We start from the raw sequence: 18,801 nt of genomic DNA on the forward strand, positions 1-18,801 counted from the left end.
TAAAACCAACCATAACCCTGACTTGAAACCCTAACTAAAACCCTATCCCAGACCTGAAAGGCAAAATTAAAGTCGTAACCTCGAACTGAACCTATAAATTGCCATCCTCATTCCCTTGAATGACTCACTCGCAGTTCTCTTAAACAACGAGTGGAGAGTTTCACAAGAAAGGCTTTTGAATCGGGTGAAGCGCTGTGCAGTATGAATGTGTGCACCTAGTGGATGAATCGCATTGAAGGAGACTGGTGCCGGTAAACAAAAAGTGTACTCACAGGCTCGGCGAATGCGTTGTCCCACAGCACTGTCGCCGTGGCATTATTGTCTTGGCTCCCGTGGACTATCACCACTACAGGCAGCGACAACGTCTGTGGAGCCATAACCAGCAATACAAGCAACATCAATTCTATATGCTACTAGTACTAATACGGATCTACTGCGGAGCTTCAAGGTTGCCCAATGCGCACCACGACTTGCGAGATAAGTCAAGATAACGAGCCGTCGCCTGACCAATTTTGAAAAGAATTTGTTTTAGTTATGAGCATGGAACGTGGTGACACTTTGCCCCTACTAGCTTAACTTTGCGGTAAGTACGCCGCTCAAAGGGACGCGTTGTTAGGATTCCCACATAGTTTCTCGGCAGGACACCCCCTGCTGCAACATGATTGGCTCCGGTGTGGCGGGAAGGGCATGCTAAGCAGATATAATGAGATGACCATCCCAAACGTGTATCAAATTTGTACGAAATAAAAAACAAAGAAGTATGTTATGGTTTAGGGCTAGGGTTGACGCTATAACAGTTTAGGATGGGGTTAAGTTTAGGATAAGGGTGGGTAAGAGTTAGTGGGAAACATATTCTTTTCCAGTCTGGAAGCAGTAGGGCGTGTTTTACCAGGATACAGCAGCCAATCATAGTGCAGCGGCGCATGTCCTGGAGCCAGTAGACCAACAAGTGGGAAAGCATCCATGCTACTTCAACCACTTCCTTGGGCAAGCTCGCACCGGACATAGCTTACGGAATAATCCTTTTCGAGGATTGTAGCCATAAAAACAAAGAAAGGGAACTGACTTTGTTGTAAAAAAAAGGCAACCACAAAATTCACATTCATTTACAGTAAATTTTCATTCAACTGAACTGTTTTTGTTTGTGTGTGTGTGTGTGTGTGAAATTCATGTTTTGTTGGTTTTGTTCTTTGAACAAACTAATTTTGTGTGCGACTGATGCACAGTTCATTTTGTGTACAAGTAAAATATATACCCGTTTTGTATTTGTAATAATCCATATTTTGTTCGTCCAATTACAAAGGGTTCCGTGAATGTATGTATAAAACTTGCGGGGTGCAGTACCTCTAGCAAGGTTAAGAACCACAAAACAAAGAGAATTACATGTCGTGGATTGAACCAAACCACCTTACAAAAGTCCACTAGCTTAATGCTAACACAAAATGCAAAACACTATAGCTGGTCTAATGAAAATCGCATTGACGTTGGGCTAGTTTGAACCATTTAGGCAACGGATATTGAACACAAACAGTGCAGCAACACGTGGACAATACTCACAGGAATATATTCTTTATCCTGCGAAAAATGACTCGGGTATATTGCTGCAGCTTACTGAGTCAGTCGTGAAAGTTCTTTTTGTATTATGCATGTCTGCCCCCATGAAATCATAGTGCACCAACTATTGTTTTGTAAAAAACTGTATCATAGAGTGCAAATTTTCCTGTTAAAAACATATTACAACAATGCGTATGTTTCTTTTGTCGGGTTGGGACCAATTTGTGGAAGTTCCACTCATTTCATTGGTGAGTCAACACACCACTGCACAATAAAAGGTGCTTTCCTTTTTTTTCTCCGTGCATTGACTCACCTTCACTTGGAAGACGAGCTCATTGCCTCCGACGCTGAACTGGGACTCGAAGAGAATGGTGAATTTCTCCTCCGTCACCGACTCGGCTCCTCTCCTGTCCGACCGCTTGATCCTCTTCAAGGACTGCGTACATGAGACATGCAGAGTTTTAAATCCTTTGACAAGGCTGAAAATGCTGCTTGTTGCATTACCAGCAAGATAAGAACGCTCAGTTTGGATTGACACTATCATAGTCAGTCTATCGTTTCGCTGTCTTTTTCATTACTGTATTTTGAACATTTAATATGCTCAAGATATGACATCCTTTTTTTCCCCGGGCATTTCATTCACTTGAACAAATATACTGTAAACTTCCCTCAAATAGAATAAACAAACACCCCCGGGAACTATTTGAAGAAATACAGTGACAATACTTCGAAGCTTTTATTCATCCGAGTGTGACGACTTGCACAAGGGTCCTCACCATGTTCCTAAAGTGAGCGCTGAGCGTGCCCGTCGTTTGGTGATACTCCATCACGCAGTTGTTGTTGAGAATATCTCCACTACTGTCACTAAAAATAACAGAAAGAAAATCGCAAAAAGGAGCCATTAAATGGATGTTTCACAAACAAAGGATGGGTGCTGATGGTTGTGTTCTAACTCTCATTTTTCCATTTTCTGTGCGAGCAGATAAAACAAGCTGCCTGCCTGCGTAAAAAAAAGACAAGACAACGGCGTTATTATTCACCGATTTAACTACTGGCGTTGTCCAGCTGCGTTTGGAATGTGGAACAAGGCGGCAGAACGATGCTAAAAGTGGATTCTGCACGGACTCTTCTGAGGCATTGTTGGAGTTCCAGCCATGCCTGTGTGGTGAGGCGTGAATCATGTGTAATACATTGCAGACCAATTGTGACCAGTACTGGGAAAGTCATTTAAAAGTCTTTTTTTTGTTTGTTTGTTTTTTTAACATCACTGTCCCTGAATTGTGAGATTTGGTATTTTTACCAAAGAAATAAGTAGCAGGGTATCAGCACGCTTTTCTCAGGCCACTTCAATCAAATTGAAGACCTCTCCATTTAACATAGTTTTATAGATTAAATTTATCCGCTGTAGTAATCTTGTGAACATAAACTAAAAACATGGATTGATGTCAACTTCGTCCAATGACGCAGCGGTCACGGAAAAGCGAGCAAATGACTAGCAGGAAAGTGGGCGGGACTTAGAAGCCCAAGGCACTGAGAGAGAAGTCATACTAAGTTATTGGGACAGTTTGCTTGTATATCAAATCAATTTTCCACGTTGAAATGAATTCAAATGCCATTAATCTGTTCCAGGCCTTCAACCACAATCTTTTAGTTACGTTTTCTATCGCCGACTGTGGCTCTCCTTGCCTACTTGCGAGGGCATTACAGGAAAAAACCCAAATAAAAACAATCGACCATATCACGGCTCATAACTCTACCAATGTAGTCCCAAGCTCGAAGTAACCTCAAGAAAGCTGACAGTAAACATTTATATATGTCAATGGAGTGTTTCCAAACGTACTTCCTGGTGTTCTCGTTCTTCAACAGCGCCTTGGCCTGCTGCTCGCTGATGATGGTGGCCTTGACCTGCGGCGGGTTCATGTGCACGTTCAGCTTGCCGCCGACCAGGAGGCGCACGGTGGCGGCGAACTTGGTCTGGGTTTTGAGCACCTGTGGAGGCTGTTTCTCGATGATGAAGGTGCTGAGAGGGGGTGGGGGGTGTCAGAGAAGTGGGCTTGAACCTTTGTGCATTTTGTTATATTGAAATGAAAGCCAAGGTTGGATTAGTTCATGGGTCTTACATCACCACAGTAACTGAACGGGTGCTTCATCTAATTACGATAATATAATATACTGCACTCAGTTGACCACTTAAGCCATTAAGCTTGATACGCATCAATCAAAGCGTCGTAAAGGGTCATTATTTGCATGCTTGGTTTGCTTTTGACATATTTCACAGCCCTATAAATAAACTATTTACTATTGAGACAGCGTGTTCGACACAAACATGCACATAAAGTGAACTCCTGCCTATTTGCAGTTTGCTATTCACAAATTCACCTCTTTTGTGGAACCTACCATCAGCTATTCGCTGAAAAACACACCAATTTGTGGTTCCCGGCATATTATTCTGCTCTTTTGTCTCCGCCCTAAAATGCTAAAAGGTGGCGGCGAAGCCCTGGCTAATATGAAATTGGTCATTGGTCTAAAGGATGTATGTGTGACACATCTGAGAGAATAAGATCTTTGTATGTTGGAGAGGAGCTAAATTTAGCCTGGATTGTTAGTGGAGCGCCTTCCCCGTATATGTATTTTTTTGCTCTGCTGGGTGGCCATTAAACGACAAGGTCTCGTTACTGCTTCACAATTGCTATTTTACGGCTTGTGAAGGCGACAGAAATGCGCACTTGAATGTGCATTTTTCTTTCCAAAATTAAATCATCTCTCAATACTTTTTTTTAGAGTCATGTTGTAAGATTAGTTGAAAATGATATTAAAGCATTGTAGGATCTTAGTTTGTGGTTGATTTACAGTTGAACAATTTAAGGGGGGTTTGTCAATTACTTGCATTTTTCCATCCATCCATTCTCAATAGCGCTTATCCTGCTCAGGGTCACGGGGCGCTGCACCCTATCCCAGCTGAACTGGCTTCGGGATGAAAAGAAGACTACACCCTGAACTGGCCGCCAGTGAGTCAGAGGGCACATATAGACATGAACAACCATTCGCACCGTCACTGAGTGGGAACTGTACCCACGCTGCCCGCATGAAAGTAAGACGAATGTACCACTACACCATCAGTGACTACTCGCATTTTTTTTTTCCAGCTCGGTCCCTATCACCCGCGAAATGTACTCATGAATACTGTAGCTACCTTGTGACCAAGGCTGAGATGATGTCTGTGATAGTGCTGTTGAGTTCATTGAGGAGGTCTTCAATGGGACCCGGGATGGGCAGCTGTTGTCTGAGGTGCTCCGCTCTCCGGATCTGCTGTCGGTTCTGCCAGATGGTTTCCGCCAGCTTCTCGCACCTAATCCACACACACACACACACACACGAAAAAATGGATAAGTGGTACTATAAATGGATGAATGGATGATTTTGATTCATATTCTTTTGTTTTGTAGTTTCTTTTTTTTTTACAACCCCAATTACAATGAAGATGGGACGTTGTGTTAAAAATAAATAAAAACAGAATACAATGATTTGCAAATCATGTTCAACCTATATTTAATTGAATCCACTACAAAGACAACATATTTAATGTTCAAACTGATAAGCAAATCATCATTAACTTAGAATTTTATGGCTGCAACACGTTCCAAAAAAGCTGGGACAGGTGGCAAAAAACACTGAGAAAGTTGAGAAATGCTCATCAAAGACCAGTTTCGAACATTCCAAAGGTGAACAGGCTAATTGGGAACAGGTGGGTGCCATGATTGGGTCGAAAAGGAGCTTCCCTCAATTGCTCAGTCATTCACAAGCAAAGATGGAGCGAGGTTCACCTCTTTGTGAACAAGTGCGTGAGAAAATAGTCCAACAGTTTAAGGACAATGTTCCTCAACGTACAATTGTAAGGAATTTAGGGAGTTTATCATGTACGGTCCATAATATCATCAAAAGGTTCCGAGAATTTGGAGAAATCACTGCATACAAGCGGCAAAGCCGAAAACCAACATTGAATGTTGAATTCGATCTCTCAGGTGCCACCTGCATCAAAAACCGACATCAATGTGTAAAGGATATCACCACATGGGCTCAGGAACACTTCAGAAAACCAATGTCAGTAAATACAGTTCGGCGCGACATCCGTAAGTGCAACTTGAAACTCTACTATGCAAAGCAAAAGCCTTTTATCAACAACACCCAAAAACGCCGCCGGCTTCTCTGGGCCCGAGCTCATCTAAAATGGACTGATGCAAAGTGGAAAAGTGTTCTGTGGTCCGACGAGTCCACATTTCAAATTGTTTTTGGAAATTGTGGACGTCGTGTGCTCCGGGCCAAAGAGGAAAAGAACCATCCGGACTGTTATGGACGCAAAGTTCAAAAGCCAGCATCTGTGATGGTATGGGGCTGTGTTAGTGCCAATGGCATGGGTAACTTACACATCTGTGAAGGCACCATTAATGCTGAAAAGTACACACAGGTTTTGGAGAAACATATGCTGCCATCCAAGCAACATCTTTTTTATGGACACCCCTTCTTATTTCAGCAAGACAATGCCAAACCACATTCAGCACGTGTTACAACAGCGTTGCTTCATAGTAAAAGAGTGCGGGTACTAGACTGCCCTGCCTGCAGTCCAGACCTGTCTCCCATTGAAAACCTGTGGCGCATTATGAACCGTAAAATACGACTACGGAGACCCCGGATTGTTGAACAGTTGAAGCTGTACATCAAGCAAGAATGGGAAAGAATTCCACCTACAAAGCTTCAACAATTAGTGTCTTCAGTTCCCAAATGTTTATTGAATGTTGTTAAAAGAAAAGGTGATGTAACACAGTGGTAAACATGACCCTGTCCCAGCTTTTTTGGAACGTGTTGCAGCCATAAAATTCCAAGTTCATGATTATTTGCTAAAAACAATAAACTTTATCAGTTTGAACATGAAATATCTTGTCTTTGTACTGTATTCAATTAAATATAGGTCGAATACAATTTGCAAATCATTGTATTCTGTTTTTATTTATGTTTAACACAACGTCCCAACTTAAGTGGAATTGGGGTTGTATAACTGAAAGACCGTTTTAGCAGTCTAGAGACGGAGCAACATAGATCAACAGAATTGCATCACTATTCCTAATCACAAACAAGACAGCCACTTGTGTAGAGTTCCTCAGGCTAAATCATAACTGCTCAACAGTCCAATGAAAAAATAACTAATGACAAACTAGATGTTTGTTTTGAGCGTTGGTTCCTCTCCTCTTTAGCAAGTAAAAGTGCATGCTCTGCAAACGCAAGGCACGTCAGCCATATCTGGCCATCTGCGACATTTTATGTCTCCCACAGAAGCTCGCCACAATTTTTCTTCAAGCCATGAAAATGATAATAACCAAATGCAGGGGCAATTACCGTATGTCATATGATAGGGTCTTTATGAAGGCATTTAAGGTAAGAGACAAGAAGTGTAACTGTCTCATGCTCCAGTCCGTAAACAAATGTATTGCAGCTCATCTTCTGTGGCTAATGCCCGTCATGTGTTGCAAACATAACTTTCAGCAACATTTATATAATGATAATAAGCCAGGATAATATTGTTACTGGTTCAGCTGTCTGTGTTGTTCACCTAAAAAGAAAAGATTTAAGCTGTTAGTGATTCATTTTAAATGTCATTAAATCTATTTTGATGATACATTTATTTGGTTATAGCGGGCCGCCTGCTGGCAACCATAACTACTTTGCGTCCCACAAAGAGAACAAATTTGACACCCCTGCTCTACGGTCTGGAGTCTGGAGATTGGCCAGTCTAAAACCTTCCACTTCCACCTTCATAACGGTTTTTCACTCATAGACAGGTCTCCGGTTTTCATGTTGGTTACACCTAACCTCACCCTGTAAAGTTAATAGGTTTTATAATTGAGAAATGTTGGTTGCTGGAATGAATTACGCCAAATCAAATTCACCCCAATAGGAAATTCCATTTTGAAAGTTGACCAGCTCGACCCGTGTCACAGATATTCATTTGCGTCCTCTTGAGTAACGGCCACATGAAGTGCTCTCTCTCGATCTCATTAGGAGACCAATAGACTTCGGGCATAAACTCAGCGGCAGTCCATTACGAGTTTGTAAAGCGCTGAACTTGGTGGTCCTGCATGGCCTTAGAACGGGGGCACTGATCCTAGCGGGAAGGCGGAACAGAAACTCACCAGGACTGCAGGATGTCCATGCCCCCCTCCGGCGGGCCCCCGTTGCCTGCCAGCTGTTGCCGTCTCTTCCACAGGATCAGCTCGTCGTCCAGGATGACGGTCTGCTGCTTCCTCAGCAGCTGCAGTGTTTTCTGGTGCTTCTCTGCCAGGTCCTGGACGACAACGATAACGTCAACGTTTCCGTTTATGAGGCGCTTGTGCAGCAGAAGTAAGAGAGGACGAAAAGTAGAGTGGATACCAGTCTGTACTTCTGTAGTGTGTTGGCCTCCCTTGTCAGCCATGCCTCCACCGTTGCTCTTTTGCTCAACAGAGTGGGTTCTCGTAACTGTCGGTCAGCAGGGGGCAGTGTGGCCAGGCTGGAAAGCTGAGCTAGAAGGTTGGGGGTATTGAAATGAAAGATGAATTTATGGTTTTGTAAGAACCTCTTCAGAGGCTTTTTGCCCTTAATAGCTGTATGTCATCTGTGCTTTTCTTGTTGATGTTTTGGATCAAGGACAAGGCTCAAGTCCAATTCTTGACATGGTATTCAACCTTGTAGGCATGTTGTTGGAAAACAAATTCAAGTTGTTGTTTTTTTTTCTACATTATTTCCCCATAGGAAACATTTTAAGGGGATTTATTATGGCAAATTGATTTTTTAATCTCTTGTGGATAAATAGTTAGGTCTCAGAAGTGCCTACATGCTCACCTATCAAGTGTACAATTAAATACCAACTAAATCTTGTCTCGGCCTATTCCTGAAACTATGTCTGTGAGGTTTCGGAAAATCACAATTTATATAATAACAACCACACTGAGTTTCTCTGCCCGCGACTTGACAGCTAGGCTGGGTGAGGACCTGCCACTTCCAACCCACGGCCGGACAACACTGTCTGAAACACTATCCAAAGCCAAAAGATCAGCAGAGCTGCATTGAGTTTTGTTGGATGCACAGCTAAGCATCAGCTAAAAGCGTTAGCTTCTGATAAGTGTCCATACTCCCATACTTGATTGCGTAGTGAACTTGTCTACGCAGTGGTGGGGGAGATGGTATTTGTGTTTCCGATGGATCCGATGTCCACACCATGTGCTCCACTTCCCCAATTGAAGCCACGTTTTGTATCGACACCCTCGCTCCGCCCCCTATTGTCATGGTAACAAAAGCCCTACTCGGCGTTGGTTCCGCTGTAGGACAGGCGGGGTTAGCTTTTCATGAGACTGGACCACCCCTCAAAACAGGCTAAGTTTCAGGAGGTTTAAAAAAATAGGGTGTAAATGAGTGCTGTAATTCTTGAGCCTTGACTGATCTCCAAATTGTCCAACTTTTTTTGGGGGGCGGGGGGGTTGACTTTGGAGATTCCTTGCACTATATGACAGGATGGGGGCACTCTTGTCTCACCCTGGATGCGCAGGCTCTCCTGGTACTGGATGATGAAGTACTCCTGGTTGTGCTGGAGCTTGCGCAGGTCATTCTCCGTGTCCTGGGTGAGCAGGCGAAGTTCCTCGAAGGCTTGGTTGATCTGCTGGTACTTCTGAGACATGCTGTCCAACATTCCACCCACCGGAGAGCTGGACTGTTAAGTTGCATGGATGGGGTGGGACAGAAAGAGAGTTTAGAAGTTTCATTTGCAAGAATAGCGAGCTAAGTTAGGAGAGAAAGTGGTAAAGAAACCAAGATGGACATGATGCACTGAGCTTGTGACAGTAAAATCCATAATTGCAAGTCTAAGATAGAGTAGTGCTGCATGACTGTGCTCAGTCAGATAACGACCAAACAGGGTCGACTCCTCATCAGGCCACATATGCTAATAGAAGAGGCGCATTGTGACTGAAAATCAATTCAGGCCAGGAGTTACCAAGATTCAGATGTTCACGCACTGCTGGCTTTATGCCTTTCATAACTCGTGGCGTGCAATAAAACAAAAACGCTATTTTGATTTCCATGCTTTGCTGCAGCGTTGTGCAGGGCCATTGCAGAAATGACTGCTGTGAAATAAGTATTTACCCTGTTTCTCTGGATGAGTTCTCACTTTGTCACATTTTGTTGACTGAAAAAAAAACTCTGGTGCAATTTGTTTGGGCAAAAAAGACAAAAATACCAATGCGACGGCAGAGGCTGGTTAAACCTAACTCAGCGGTTGCTTAAAAGTTAAAAACAAATAAAACCTTTGAGAAACTGTTACTTAAGCCAAAAATAAAATCAAAACCGCGCATGCACTTAGTGTACTAATAAGTATTTTTTTGAACGTTTGTTTTTTCTAACATTTCGTATGGCCCTTGGAGGACTGCTTAATGAGATGACGTTTCAGGAGACTTTCTGTCGTCAATTTTCAAAGAATTCAGGGGGTCCTCAGGTTACGACAGAATCGACAGATGTGGTTTTGAGGTTACGAACAGCACGCAAGGAACGAGCTTGTAATGTAAGAATACGATTGTAACATAGCACAAGAAGACACGTTCAGTTACTCACTGTTTTTCAGTTGATTGTTTTATATTTATGGCCTTTCATTCAAATATTTACTATAAATATGACATTTCGAGGTTATGAATGGTGTGCAATGCATGAGTTTGCACAGTGGCATAACAATACGGTCTTACGCGGCACAAAAAGGTAAGCTCACTTAGTGCTGTACTTTTCATTGGCTTGTTTTATATTGATGGCATAAAAATGTTTTTGGAACAAATATTTACTGTAATTATGACATTTTTAGGTTACGACTGGCGGCATGAGAGCAAAAACTAGGAACTAGTTTGCAGAGCAGCGTAAGAATATGGTGTCATGCGGCACAAAAAGGCACGCTCACTTAGTGCTGTACTTTTATTGGGTTGTTTTGTATGTGTGGCCTGGAAGTGCTTTTCATGTTTTTCATTTTGAAAGTTTGGGTTATGAACGGTGTGCAAGGAACTAGCTTGCGCAGCCGCGTAACATTACAGTGTAACAAGATGGTGTTACACGGCACAAGAAGATACGCTCACTTAGTGCCTTGGATAGTTTTATATTTATGGCCTAGATGTTTTTTTCATTCATATATGTACTTGATGACATTTGTTTAGCGTAGGTGAATGATTGACTTGAGCTCGTTCTGATGTGTACAAGTTTGGATTAAGTTACTTCCGTGGTAATGGAACTGAGGGACGACCTGTAGACAAAAGCAACGTACCTCTTCCAGTTGATGTTGTTTTTTTTTTGGGGGGGGGGTTAATTCCTTAAGTCTCACAATAAGCAGGTAAAATGCGTGCTCTATGGAGTTTAAGTTTGGAGACAGACTTCTAAAACCTTACACTCCTTTCCCACGATGAACTCTTTGTTTTTTGTTTGTCTATGTTTCAGTAGCCTTCCGAGTTCATTTTAAAGCTAAATGAGTGCACGTGTAGTTGCGTTCCGTGCCGTGACGGACAAGATGCGAGTGCAGTTTGATAGCGCACACACTCACGTTGGTGGCCTCCCGCACTAGCCGCTGCTCCGTGTAGAGGATGTGCTTGATGCAGCGCACCAGCTCCAGAGGACATCGGTCATACGTGCTCTGAAAGACAAGGAGAACATGTGCCGTGGTTAAGGTCTCGTTAGCCCCTGACTAGGCGAGCGGCCGCCGCGCTCCGCACTCGCCAATTTAGACGCATCAAGGAGCTTCTCGGGGGCCCAGTGCGCCGAACACACTAAAGCTCATTAGGGGAGCCTTAATGATGGCCATCTCTGAAGAGCGACGTGCTTCGTTTACACGATCATTAGCATACGAGCACACAGCAGTGTTTTAGATGTTCATGGAGTGACAGTTACACTAAGACTTATTTCCTTTAATCCGTCAGTGGGACGGCTGCATCCAAAGTCAAACATAATCCGCATCATGTCTCTTTTCATGCAGGTGTGATGTCTTTAGGTGTGATTGAATGTGAGGGTGAATGTTTGTTTGTCTTTATGTGCCCTGTGATTGGCTGGCGACGAGTCTAGGGTGGAGCCGCCTCTCCCCAAAGTCAGCTGATATACGCTCCAGCTCACCCGCGAACATAGTGAGGATAAGCAGTAAAATCCGGAAAATTGATGGATGAAATTAATGCATTAAAGCAGCATTTTGACATGTCATTGATGTATGAATGTGTGCGTTAATGGGTGAATGTGAGGCTTTGTAAAGCACTTTGTGCACCGTGTGGTGTCGACAAAGTGCTATATACTGTAAGTGCACTCCATGCACCTTTTACAAGCATGAAGAGATGTTAATCACAGAGTAATAACTCAAATTATGGATAATAATGAAAGATGACCGTTTAACTTGAGGCATTATTTTTCTAGGAAATTTCAGTTGAACTCCAAATTGTCTTCGATTTCAGTATATGCATGTGTCGCACTGTGGCCATGTCAGTAAAAAAAAAAACATTCAAAAAAAATAAGTCCCAAAAGCGAAATTAATGGCGCCAGAAATCCAGGAATTTGGCTTTGCAAAGCCAATCCCCCTTCGCCCAGTTCCACTGCCTGGTTTCCGGGAGGCTAGCAGGAGGCGAGAGAAGAATGGATTTTGAGAGCAGGGATCATAAATAGCGGCGCTGGCCAACTACCAAGGCCGCACTTGGACTGTCCTCATGTTTTTCCTTGCAGTGGATACAAACTGTTCTGAAACATTTGGTGTTCCTCTGTGTGCTCTTTCTAAAAAAAAACATTCAACCAGGGAGATGTCGAAAGGGACGGCTTGTTCCGACAGGAGAAACACATTCAATGAAAGAATTGAGATACGAGTTTAATTTGTTCTGTGACCACACTCATAACTCAAAACGCTCATATGTAAAATCATCGTTTCCCATTGAAATGAATGACAATGCCACGAATCCATTCCAGCCTTCCCCCCAAAAACGTTTATTTTAATGAGGGAAAATAGCATTCCATAATATTGTATTTTATAAAAACATACAGTAATAATTACATTAAAGAGATTTATAAAGAATTTAACAGTTTTTGTCACGCTGCATCAATTGAATGGCCATTGTGGTGCTCCTGGTGTGCCTGCCTTGGCCAAATGGGGGCAGTAAAAGACAGACAGACAGATTTACTGTCAAAACGTCTCAACTCCTCTCTCAGCTCATCAGTATGGTGCTAATAATAGATGTTCTACGCAGAGGATAAAAAAATACAGTGATTCCCCGGATATTCGCGTTCGGCATTTGCGGATTCACCTATTAGTGGATTTTTGGGGAAAACTTTCCCCGTTATTGGCAGAAACCTGCGCTTATTTGTGGTATTTTTCCCGGATCCCCCACTGATTCCTTCTTCTTTTTTTTTTTTTTTTTTTTTGGACCCAGTCCCCAGCTTATTCGTTTTTCGCATCATTATTCGCCAAGGCCCGGTTACTATCCCCTGTGAAAAGGGGCGATCCACTGTATATGACTTTGAGCAATGATACATTATCTGTCTCTGTGTTGCTGCATTGTTCGTGTTCAATGTATTGCTTAAAGGGTTAAATCAACACAACATAGGTGTTATTAAGCGTTAGTCATGTGTAGTTTGACAATAAACTCCAACTGGGAATGCCAATAAACAGCTTGAAGCCTCTTTTTTGAACAATTGCTCTCTAATCATATCTGCCAAACTGCTGTTTGTTTTGAAGTGAGTTGAGTCACTGCCACCATACAGCGCTTGTATCTTAAGTCTGCGCTCGCAAGTCAAAGCAAAAAATAAAGAAATCGGTCAAACAATGGTTTGTCGAGTCACTACTATCTCAAGACACCGCTGGGTCGTATCCCCACCCGAGCGTCCTGGGCAAGACACTTAACCCACACTGCCTATGAATGAATGTGGTTGGATGTTTAGTGGCGCTCGGAGGTGCAGAACAGCAGCTACGCTTCCGTCGGCCTGCCGCAGAGTACACTGTGGCTATGCAAGTAGCTTACCACCTGACTGTGGAGTGAATGAAAAACGTGTGTAATTGTAAAGCATCTTTTGCCGCTTTTCCATTACAAATTCCAGAACGGCCTGGCCCCGCTCTACTCCCGCCTCGCCTCGCTTGGCCTGGCCTGGCCTCCGTCGCTTTTCCATTACAACAGGCATCAATCAAAAGTGGGAGGGATTGGAGCGGGATCAAGAAGGTGACGCGCTCGTTTCTTGTTGCGCCTTCCATCTCGCTGTATTTCATCTTCTGCCAATATGGACACAAATGCCCGCACCTCCTCAGTACACCACAGAACAAAAGCTGCTTTAAACCTGCCAGACACTGCGCCACGTGGTCGAACCCGACTGGACCAGACCATCGTCGAGAGTTGTCGACGCACCCTTGCACATGAGTGATTCTCGCCGAGCCTGTATAGGCGTTTGATGCTCGTAGATTTTCACGACTTACCTTGAGTTGGCTGGCATAGTGTCCCAGTTTGATTTTGAGCAGGAAGCAGTCCTCGCCGACCTGGTGCTCCGCCTTGTTCTGCAGCTCTTGGATCAGGCCGTCCAGCAAGCGCTTGGCCTTGAACTCCTCCTGCGGGTTCTCCAAGTCGATGTTATCCCTGACCGAGGCAAACACGCATGTTTGAATAGGTTAAACGATGAATACAAGGTGGGCCCTCACACCCTGTCGTGGACACGTGAAAGTTGGGAGGTGCGCCAGAAAGAGGACTGGGAGGGCCGAGTATAGCGTATCACCAATTTTATCGACATTGATCAATATGTAACGCATGTGTCAATTTTTTTTTGCTGCGCTGAGATTCTATCCGCAGATGGAACTTTTCCAAAGCTGGAAAATATGACTAATTGATAGTCCTAAAATATTTTTGTGAATTAGAAGTGTTCTACTTCTTTGCCTTGAATCAAATTTCTGGTATTATAAGAATGTGTGTTCATGTACTGTATATATCTTGTCTATATCAATATCAATATCGGTTCATATATCGGATCTCGGTCAATATATCGGTCAAATTATTGGATATTGGCTTTTTTTTTTGCCCCCAAAAATCCCATATTGGTAGGGTTCTAATGCAAAGTCTGAAAGAGAGAAATGCATCTACACATTCCTGCCAGTTGGCCGACATGTGGTCAAATGCGCTTTCTGGAAATTAATCCACAACGGCTGCTTCAAACCAAAATTTCAGACTTCCTGTGTCTTCTCAGGTATGATTTCTTGAAACTATTTTATGGCTCTACTTATGATTAACATGCCAATCCAATGTCATGCTGCTGAGTGAAACTAGCTTCAGGGGCGGATTTTTAATTTTTCTGTAAAATTTGGGTTACATTCTTGAAACAATTTCTACCCTTGGAAAAGAACATAGTAGACTTCTTGCATGTTTCTCTGCAGTTTCTTTTGACTTCTTTTGTGCATCTACTCATGATACCCATTGAATATTTATGTTGCTAAGTGAAACACGCATGAAATCAAATGTGGTATCAATTGGAAAAAATCTCTAGGACAAGTTATTTTTTGAAGGACCCCAGAAAATGGCCCAAATGACCATAAAACGGCCACTTCAAACCAAAATGGCAGACTTCCTGTGTCTGAATGGAGTTGTCAAGAGTTTTGTTTTATGGAGAGTCATCAAACATCGGTGCCATGCTTCGCCCGCACGCAATGACAAAAACCTCAAACTTGGAAAATGCTTTCTGGAAAGAGTTTGCCGAAGGCTTGTTTATGATCCCAAACAGATTGAAAAGCAATCCGCAAAACAAGCGCAGAGACTGACTGCATGGCTCGATGAGACGCACTCCAAAACATTTTTGTATAGTAGTGAGCGCTAGATTATTGAGACTTTTTGCACTTTTTTTTAAATTAGACTACCGATAATTGGAGTTAGCCATCATTTTTTCCCCCACAACATCAGAAGCTCTGCATTTTCTTTCATTTTGCCTTCCCATAGGCGAAACAGCCTGATGTTCCACTACTTTTATTCATATAGGGCCATATATATTCTCCCGTTGGTAGATAAGTCAGTATTTTACGCGCCTGGCTTGCACATTTTCAAGTTACGCCGATTCTGCCTGGTCAGTTTGCGCAGAACGGCTTGAGAGGCATAACTCATTGAAGTCTGCACGTGGATAGAATGTGGATATTTCCTGAGACATGTGAAAGCCTCTGAAATCCACTCAAAGACTATGTCACACTCTAACAGGCTAAGGGGCATGTGTTTTTGTCTTCTCTAATCTCCATACTACATATTGTATATGTAATTGAATCATAATACTGTGCTTATGAGTGAAGGCCATCAATAAGAAAGCGAGTGAGCCAGCTGTTGATCAGCGTTGCCCAGCAACCATACTAGCGCCACACACGGGGCGCGTCACTTAAATGACAATGACATAGATCAAATATAAACAGAATTATTCCATGTCTAAAACACCACGGCGCCATCAAGATAACTGCAACGCTTTCAGACAAACTCCCAAGCCGCCATGCAGCATGTTTGAAACGGAAATGTGGCTCGCAGAACTTGCATAAAAAAAAAATAAAAAAAAGAAATAATATGGCATGATATGTTGACGTCCAGTCGGCGATGGGCCAAGTGTCCGTCGGCATGGCGAGTCAGCCGACGGGTCACCAGCAGCAGCCATTGGAGGCTCGGAGCATGCGAGCAAATCAAAACCTGCGATATGTTTCATCTTCGCTAGACTTCCTACAGCCTCTGGAGCGCGCAAGAGGAAACCTGCTTAGATCTTGGGCAGAATATGCGCAAGGCCAGATATGAGAGGGAACATTTTAGGGTTACTCTAAACGAAGTGCGCACATGGCCAGAAGACGCGCAAGTGATAGACTTAAGTGGATGACAGAATGGGCGCAGAGGGAAAAGTGCAGAGCTGCGAGCCTTTTCTGACTTAAGCATACGGGAGAATATAGCCCATAGTCAACAGTCTATAGACATATATTTCTACTGCGCTGTTCAAATGACAGTTCCAATTTTTGCTTTCAAGTGGCAACATTTGGGATATGTGTCATAGCAGCATGAATGGGGAAAAAAAATACGGAATCAGATCGGAATCAAAATCCGATAGGTATGAGTCAAGGCGAGGGCAGCGTAAACGCAGCTTGATGGAAACGCGCTCCCCCTTTTTTTTTTTCCACTTGACTCGAGCGGCAGCACAGCTGAAGCTCGCTCTCAACTGTCATCTTGGCTCTCACGCAAAGCAAAAACAGAATTGACCAAGTGACGACTCATAAGTTCAAGGTACCCCTGTGGTAAGTAACGTTTAAATATTTGAATTATTTATGCAATATTTTTGTCACAGCTGCAATTTTCATGCAATCTGGGCATCTGCGAACGTGGGTTCTTTCATGTGTTCCGTCAGTGTGAGCTCAGATATACAGTCGGCATTAAATGGGATGACATGAAATGATCTCAAGCAGAGTTCACTTTGTGCGTGATTAATTCAAAGAGGGGCACCTAGCATGCGTGCCATTGTCCTCGAATAACTTTTCAGACTCACCAGAGTTGGCCCTCGATCCACTGGGACAGGTAATGTCGCACTTCGATGGGGAAGTGCTGACCGTACAGAGATTGCATCTGGTGGAGAGCATCTCCCTGGAGCTGCTGGGCCTGGATCCACACTGCCATCTTCAACACCCTGCCGCAGACAGCGAAAGGGAAGACAGGGAGGTCAGTCTGTTCAGTTGCTTGAAAATTGACAAGAAACAAGAAGACAATCTGAAGCTAATGGGAAGAGCCACAGCCGGAGATAATCGAATCAAGTGGATGCGTTCCAAAAGTTACAGTCTTTAAAAGAGGTCAATTCCCTCTTTGTTCCCCCCCCGCCCCCAGAGCTGCCGTGGAAGAGGGAATTTAGAAATAAAAGACTGAACCGATGGAAGATATTCACTTAATTGGTTTGACACAAACTGCAAGGGGAGATAATCGCATCATCACATGAACGTTTAAAGCCCATTTGGACCGACTGCTAACATGCTCGCTGCATGAACCTTATTTGGAGCAACGTACAGAACACATCCTCTAACGCTTAAATACTTTGTAGTTCTAGTTTTATGAAAACACTCATTCAATTTGTTCCCTGACCATGCTTTTAACTTAAAACACTCGTATCTGAAAACGCTTCTGTAGGTCCTGCCGTTTTGTTCAGCAACAGAGTTCAAATGGCCTCAGTGGTTAACTCGTCAACGTCTGTGTGTGAACACAACAGCGTCTATGAACTGATATATTTACTGCTGGGTTTCTTTGCACACTTGCGCCTCACAGTTCTGTGGTTCAGGGACATTTACAGACTATCATAGCAACTGAAATATGATAAACATGGTATAATGTGAAGTCGAGCAGAGGACTTTGTGCTGGGGTCACTTGTGCAGTTGTTTTACCGTCAATACACCCACATGTTCTTCTCAAAAAGGGGCACAGTAGCCATCCACAGTGGGTCTGAAATGAGTGTGCAGGGATGTTTGTGGTTTATGTGGTGTTGGTGGTTAGCACTGCGCACTGTGACGCCCTCTCAGTTTGTAGCTCACATCAAAAGCACACAAGAATAAAGACTTCGACTTAAGTGAACCGGCGTCCCATGACTGGAGAAGTGACTGGACAGAAGGATCTGATCATTAGGACGAGGGAGCCCGCGGGGGTGGTGCTTTCATTCAGACAAAACTCCTACACCGCATCAACAATTCCACTTATTCTCGCCTGGGAATGCACCCAAAGATGATCCAGCGCACAGTCGGAACTAATCATAACTGGTGAATGTTTGTTGAACTTTCACCTTCGTCCGATGTTGTCTTTCCCACAAAAACGGAAAATAATCTTAAATCCAAACATGCAGTGTCTAATAATAAAATGTCTGTGTAGATTTTCAATCATCCGGCTCATGGTAATCCGTAAAGGTTGAATCAAGGCAACTGGGCTGTGTTTGTTTGTTGAAGATGTTTCACCTTTAATCCAAAAGGCTTCCTCAGTTCTAAATTTTAGGTGTGGTATGCCCTTATTTATGCCAAATAAACTAAACTACTGATTGTATATTGAATATTTCATATCTCTAATACCAGGATCATCAACCAATGTTGAGAGCCGACAAGCGTGTTTTCTATGGGGAACCAGGACCTCGCCATTTGGTTTCGTTTTCTCTCACATTACATTTTCTTTTTTTAATTTTCAATTTAACGGCATTGTTTTGACGTGTTGGGGAGGG

The 18,801-nt window shown here is 43.2% G+C and overlaps 1 protein-coding gene across 1 annotated transcript in view; it reads right to left on the bottom strand.

Moving 5' to 3' along the window:
• The window catches only part of LOC133466344 (inactive phospholipase C-like protein 2), a 113,944-nt gene that overhangs the window by 71,627 nt on the left and 23,516 nt on the right, over window positions 1-18,801 (bottom strand). The window contains exons 2-12 of the mRNA XM_061749932.1: window positions 17,104-17,241; window positions 14,042-14,198; window positions 11,153-11,242; window positions 9,118-9,292; window positions 7,978-8,108; window positions 7,740-7,891; window positions 4,748-4,903; window positions 3,395-3,574; window positions 2,331-2,418; window positions 1,868-1,990; window positions 273-365 (exon numbers count right to left, since the gene is read on the bottom strand). Coding sequence (XP_061605916.1) covers window positions 273-365; window positions 1,868-1,990; window positions 2,331-2,418; window positions 3,395-3,574; window positions 4,748-4,903; window positions 7,740-7,891; window positions 7,978-8,108; window positions 9,118-9,292; window positions 11,153-11,242; window positions 14,042-14,198; window positions 17,104-17,231 — 1,473 coding nt within the window. The 5' untranslated portion in view covers window positions 17,232-17,241. The remainder of the gene's footprint in view (window positions 1-272; window positions 366-1,867; window positions 1,991-2,330; window positions 2,419-3,394; window positions 3,575-4,747; window positions 4,904-7,739; window positions 7,892-7,977; window positions 8,109-9,117; window positions 9,293-11,152; window positions 11,243-14,041; window positions 14,199-17,103; window positions 17,242-18,801) is intronic.

The sequence above is a fragment of the Phyllopteryx taeniolatus genome, chromosome 16 (assembly GCF_024500385.1).
Source record: "Phyllopteryx taeniolatus isolate TA_2022b chromosome 16, UOR_Ptae_1.2, whole genome shotgun sequence".
Classification (NCBI taxonomy): Eukaryota; Metazoa; Chordata; class Actinopteri; order Syngnathiformes; family Syngnathidae; genus Phyllopteryx; species Phyllopteryx taeniolatus.